This window comes from Chelonus insularis, unplaced genomic scaffold (genome assembly GCF_013357705.1).
Source record: "Chelonus insularis isolate UGA/USDA-ARS -01 unplaced genomic scaffold, ASM1335770v1 contig_71_pilon, whole genome shotgun sequence".
Lineage (NCBI taxonomy): Eukaryota > Metazoa > Arthropoda > Insecta > Hymenoptera > Braconidae > Chelonus > Chelonus insularis.
Window position 1 is genome coordinate 224,255 of NW_023276721.1, and position 6,427 is coordinate 230,681.

At 28.3% G+C, this 6,427-nt stretch overlaps 1 protein-coding gene across 2 annotated transcripts; it reads left to right on the forward strand.

Moving 5' to 3' along the window:
- Positions 1-217: 217 nt before the first annotated feature.
- LOC118071056 (uncharacterized) lies at positions 218-6,188 on the forward strand. 2 transcript variants are annotated; one of them, XM_035090011.1, is made up of 7 exons: positions 218-656; positions 1,048-1,402; positions 1,571-1,695; positions 1,786-1,824; positions 1,938-2,071; positions 5,050-5,751; positions 5,844-6,188. In XM_035090011.1, exons 2-6 carry the CDS (start codon positions 1,072-1,074, stop codon positions 5,219-5,221), a joined length of 801 nt encoding a protein of 266 aa, XP_034945902.1. In that variant the 5' UTR covers positions 218-656; positions 1,048-1,071; the 3' UTR covers positions 5,222-5,751; positions 5,844-6,188. The 2 variants fall into 2 exon arrangements, with proteins under 2 accessions (XP_034945902.1, XP_034945903.1); XM_035090012.1 differs by lacking the exon at positions 5,844-6,188 and having other exon boundaries at positions 1,938-2,180; positions 5,050-5,170.
- The last annotated feature ends 239 nt before the right edge of the window (positions 6,189-6,427 follow it).

The window sequence follows — 6,427 nt, forward strand, 5'->3', positions numbered from 1 at the left end:
ATATATATATACTTATATTTATATTATTATATATTATATATATATATATATATATATATATATTTACCTATTTCTACGCCTTCTCCAATCCTCGAATCTAAACTCATCCCTTCTTAATTTTGGGTCCACCCCTACTCCTATCTTGAGACGACACCCTTGCGGTAGTCATTAATCTACCTACTCTTAGGTCAATTATTCGCTTTTGAAAATACAGTCTTTGCCTTTCTTATATCTTGTTAATTCTTACGATTGTGATTAATTTTATTTTAAAGAATTATAAATACGCTTTGTAGCTTGTGACACTCAACACTTGTAGAGTTGAACTGACAAAAGAATTCCGCAGACGCTTGATCTAGGAAGAGATTCTCACTGCCAGTCGTTCCCACCAAATCCTCTGATTGATTGTGCGTAATCGTCGAAGAATAGTGTCGTATTTATACACACGCGAATTTAAAAATATTAATCTTATATGATTTTTTATAACAAAAGTGGTAGAAAGTTTAAAAATCGTGTATATTTATATAGTGGTATCAAAGTGGTGGGCAGTTTGGTTATGCCAATATCAAATTAACGAGGATACGACAATCTGGCTATAGTTTCAAAGCAGTACATACGTGTATATCAACTAAAAAGAAACCTTTGTTTTGGAAACGCATGTAAGTTTGTCTATATTTACTAATTCTTTCTTTTACTGATTTTTTTCTAAAACATCAATACTATTCAATCTTTATTTATCAATTTTAAATTATTTGCACTGTGACGTTGTTGATTATACATATATCGAATGTGACGCTTGTCTTTTAAATGTTTATATGTATCCTTAAAAACGAATACATTGGCTTCATGAAATTGTTGTGTTTTTAATCAAAATAAAGTAGAAGCAATATGATTTATTTGTTTCTTAAAAGCAGCTTTTATTAATTAACAACATAGTTATCTTACGATTATTCGATAATAATAAAATTCATTGCACATTATATTTTGATATTAATCATACTCTGACATTGTCATCTGATTTTTATTTCAATTTTTTGTTTCAAAAAACAGATTATTTTTATCAAAACTGGTACAATGGCAGAGTCGAAAATCCCGAAGAAAAAGATTAAATTAGGATCTTCTATTAACGATTCCGGAATTGAGGAAGTTGATTATGATACCACAGAGTTGCATGCTTCAGAAGCACCTGATGAGGTTATTGATGATAGCAACGAAGATAGTGATAACGAAGATCCTTCGGTTCAAACACAATATCAAGAAGCTGGAGAATCCAATCCATCTCAATCCATTATTGGAAGAGCTAAAATTCGTTTTTCTGATGACTTCGAAAAAGATACTTCCATAAATTTTACAATTAATTTTTTGACTCTTTGGGATTTTAAGGATTACATTACTTTATTTAAAGGTATTTAGATTGTTTGAAAAACTATAGATTATTTTGAATTTTTCGCACATCATTTTTTCTATTTTACATAAATTTTTTTTTTTAATTCACGTGAGTACCTGTACAGGTATTCTTATAGTTGAGAAAATATCAATTAATTTTAATTTGTCTTTTATTTCTGTATTACAGAACACAATATAAACAAGGAAAGGTTTCTTTCACTGGGGGAAAAATCAGAAGTTCTTTCTGATATCAATGATAGTAATGACGTTAAAAGAATTCTGAAGAAGAAAATGACTTTGCTAGATTATTTGGTAAGAATAATTTCATGAAAATTTTTAATTATTCTTTGAATGTTACAAAATCATATGGCAATGAAAATAACAATTTTATGTATTTCACAGAAACGTCCAGATTACATACGAGCAGATGAAGTTGGATACGTACGTATACTGATTCATTAATTATGGGTATAGAGTTGTTATATATATTATTATTATTATATATATATATATATATTATAAATATGATACATTGTTATTATTATCATTAATAGACTCTGGCGAAATTTTTAAAACGAGATCCAAAGAGAAAAATATGGTTGGAATCTCCACTTACCAGGGAAGTGAAAAAGAACTTGAGTAAATTTATTGTGGATAATATTCTACACACGCAATTGCGGCGAGCCACGTAAATATCATTTTATATACGTATAATAATATACGTCATAAGTTAAGGTTGATCTCAATATTATCATTTCTGTACAACCACCTTTTAACCATGCTAATTGATCTTCCTGGTACATATTTTTAAATGCATTTATTATCTTTGACATTTAAATTAGCCGTCTAATCGCAATAACTGTCAAATTTATCACGTCCAAAAGCATAGGATCCGAATGCTCCGAATTTTCCTAAAGAATTTATTTTTAAATAAAATTAATAACTTTCAAAAAATAAAATAAATCGTTTTTTTTTTTTTTTTTTAATCAATTGAAATTTAATTTTACCTTAAATCTACATTCATTACCAACTAAATTAGTAATATCATCATTCAATGGTGTAAGAAGTGCTTTATTAGCAACAATTAATTTATTCAACTTAGCTCTTTCTGCATCATTAAGCTCTTTGCTATTTTGATTTCCACTTAATGCAGAATAAGGTAAAAATTATAATTTTATAGCTTCATACAAAATAGATTCAATAGTATTAACAGCAATAGGGATTCGTTGAACATTCTGAACTACATCTCGCGTAACATCATCAGAAACTCGACTCCAATCACTATTATTTACAGTTGACTCATCATTTTTGCTATCACGTTCAACAGATTTACCATTCGTAATTGAATTTATCAATATTCGATTGTTGATTGAATTTTCATCAGATTCTAAAGTATTCTCAATTATTTTATCTGGTATTTTTTTAGTTACTACAGAAGTGAAACAACAATCTTGATTATCATATGATAATCAAAATTATACAATTCAATTACAAGATTATACAAGTATATACAATTCCAATAGTTTGGAAATCTGTGAATCACCTGTTAGCATTGTTGCAATTTCAGGATCAGATATCATTTTAGAAATGACATCTTTATCTTGAAATATCTTAGTGGCTAACTGAGGATTACTCAAGACTAACTTCATTACAACATCAGATTTTACAGTCAATACAGAAATTAAGTCTGTACGTTTAGTATAACTATCTTGAACACTTTGATTCACTACATCATTAGAATACTCTTTCAGAGTTTTCTCAAGCTGATGGTTATTATTATTGTTTAGTTTAAAATTTTTTGTGCTATGTGGATACAGTAAATGTTTTTCAACATTTGCCTCACTCTCTGAAGCTGAAGAGTCAGTGTAGTTATTGCCAATAAAAGAATATTTAAAATAATTTACAGAGGAAATAGTTCCATTAATTTTCGTAGAATTTGAGCTACACAGATTTTCCTTCGATAAAAAACTCATGGCTTGGCATTCCCCAGTATATTTATTGGAATGTGTTGCAGTTACGGGACTCAAACTCTCAACAGTTTGTTGTCGATTACTATCTAAATCTGCATATTTTTTATCTGATTCCCAAAAATATGTTTCAGATACTGTCGAAGCTATTGAAGTTACAGAGACTGATGTTTCGTCATAATTAGGGTCTTCTTTTACTTCCCGCTCCATTTTAGGCCCCCTAGGTTCATCAGATGATCTATTTTTTGTCCGGTTTTGTTCTATTTTTTGACGTTTTAATACTTTATCTTCCTCTGTCATGATATATTCTTTTCTCATGCCAATACTGAAACATTTTTCTAATCTGCATTTTTGCGGAACCTTCTTGTGACTGGTGTCACGTTACAATTTCGTGAAAGAGGGCACCTAAATTCCTATAAAAAATAATTGATTAAATATGTTCATATTACTCATTTGGAGTTAAAATAACATTTATTTACCTTATTTTTTAAGGCATTCCTTTTAAAGAATGCTTTACAACTTTCACATAATAAAGCATTAAAATTAAATCCTACCCAGATAGAAAATTATGACCATCCCAATATTCCAGAATTGATTACTGTCAAATTTAAGTCAAAATGTAATCAAGAAATGGAAGAATCATTTTTGATCAGCAATATAATGTAAATATTCTAGCCATATCTTCCAATAATAATTGCTACGTTAGTACCAGAATATATTGACAACGAATTTACGTTATGTTGACAATTATTATTTCGAGAATTAAATAGCTGACATAATAATAGAAAATGTACAACAATATATATTTTCTTTTTATGATAGCATTTTGTTATCATAAATAGACATAATTTCTTGCTGACAATGATGCATCATTTTGAAAACAACAAATATGATCAACTTCAATCGGGCAATAAACCATCAATTTATCAACAAATGATTCTTTTTCTTACCGTTTCTTACCGAAGACTTTCGAAGAAATTCGAATATAAATTATTGTCAGAATTCATTGACAAGTTACTGGCAATCGGCGGGAATCATACCCCATTAAGGTCAAAATATGTTGTTAAGTAGTCGACAAATTGCCCGTATTCTGATTAGTCACTAGAAATGATGTAAAATTGACCTAATATTGTAAAAAATAAGTTCGGTAATGAATTTCTTTAATATTTTGTCACACTTGCAAGAATATTATACCATCTTCGATTTTTGTAAATTTTACAACAAAATGGGCAGTCCTCCGAGCGGCAACATTGACGAATATTTTTTCCTAAATTCCAGTATTTTGACTTAAAATTGTCAGAGATTTTCTATCTGGGTAGAGCACGATCTCCACATATACACCACAATAATACACCACAAATTTTATTAGCTTCTCTACCTCCTGATGCTTTATTTTCCATGTCTTTCTAATAAATGATAAAAGATATGCATAAGGCAAAAAGTGAGATTATAAAGGGTGAATTGATAAATATGACAGTTTTGTTTTTTTAACTATTAAGAAATATTTCTTTAAAATACAATGAGATTAATTCATTATAAAAGCACTAATGTGTTCATAACTAAGGCTTTTTTATTGTTATGAAATATTTATTAATAGTTAAAAAAAATTGATTTTAATAATTTAAAAATCGTTACAGTAATAAATTACTTCTATCAGTGTGCCTATTGGTATTGTAATTAATTATTTTTTTTTTTTTAGTCCAATTAAACCCCATGAACTACGCTTCTGGGCTGCCGAAATTTGTGAAGTATGGAAAAATGCCGATCCTTGGGAATGGTATAAACCATATATCTTTAGTGGATCGAAAAAAAAAATCAAGGTCGATTATTTGAAGCATCTAAAAGTTTTAATGAAAAAATCGGCAAAGTAATCAAGAAGGTTAAAAATGACAAACAAGCAAAAAGGTTAAATAATTTAGAAAAAGAAATGAATAAACAGATGGCAATTATTGAGCAAAGTATAGCGATTAACCAAGATGTTTTGAATCGCTGGAATCAAACAAGAGCCTTCCGTATGGAGGCAAAAGTACGCTTTTGTACTATATTTCATACAAGCAAGTTTTTTTCAAATATTGATCATCTAAAGGCAGTATTGCAAGAAGATTTTCAATTTATTGCAAAAAAAAGTTTCCCAGAAAACTATTTATCAGATTTATGGGAAAAATTATCATGCCATATCATGTCGTTAGATATCAAAATACCAGATATTATTCAGAACAATCAAAACAAATTGGATACATTGCAACATTGCACTATGGAAATGAAAAAAGATTTCGCCTGGGAGTTACTTTCGTATAAAATGTTACCAACTATGAATTGTAGAATGAATGCAAAAGGTAAGGCTGAACGATTCAGACCCTCTAGGTTTGAGGCAGCAAAATCCTTCATCCGATACATAGAAGTATGTAATATATTATCTATTTTTTTATATTATGCAATGATTTATCTTCAAATATGTGTTTTATGTAATATATATTATTTTTTTTTGCACAGAATGAATCTAGTTTGGTAACCACAATAAGTGATCATAATAGTCAATTTGAAAAGTTACGTTTACCAATAAATCCGTATATTATTGCCATTAAAAAAGGATTTCAAGTATTGAAAGCAATCACAATTGTTGATGGTAAAAGGTATCAATGCAAAACTTTGACGGAAGCAGTAGATCTAGCATTTAAATTTTATGTAGTTGAAGATCGTGAATACTGCAAAAAAAGCCAGTGTGTATGGCGATTTATTGATGAATATTTATATAAAATAACTAAAAACAAATCAGCACAATTAGCTCCAGTTACTTATTTAATAGGAAAGTTAGAAGAACAATTACAGAATCAAGAAAATGACTCGGTCATTAATAATCTATAAAGTACATAGTTAAACATATTATTTAATTATCAATACATAATTATTATTATTATCATATTATCGATTAATATCATATTTTTATTTAAGTGTCTGTTTGAATACAATCATTTATTTTAATAAACCTAAATGTATAATATAAAAATGCGTATTCATTTCGTTTAACCAGATTCATATCTTGTACATAAGATTCTAAATTTCATTTTTTTTACAAA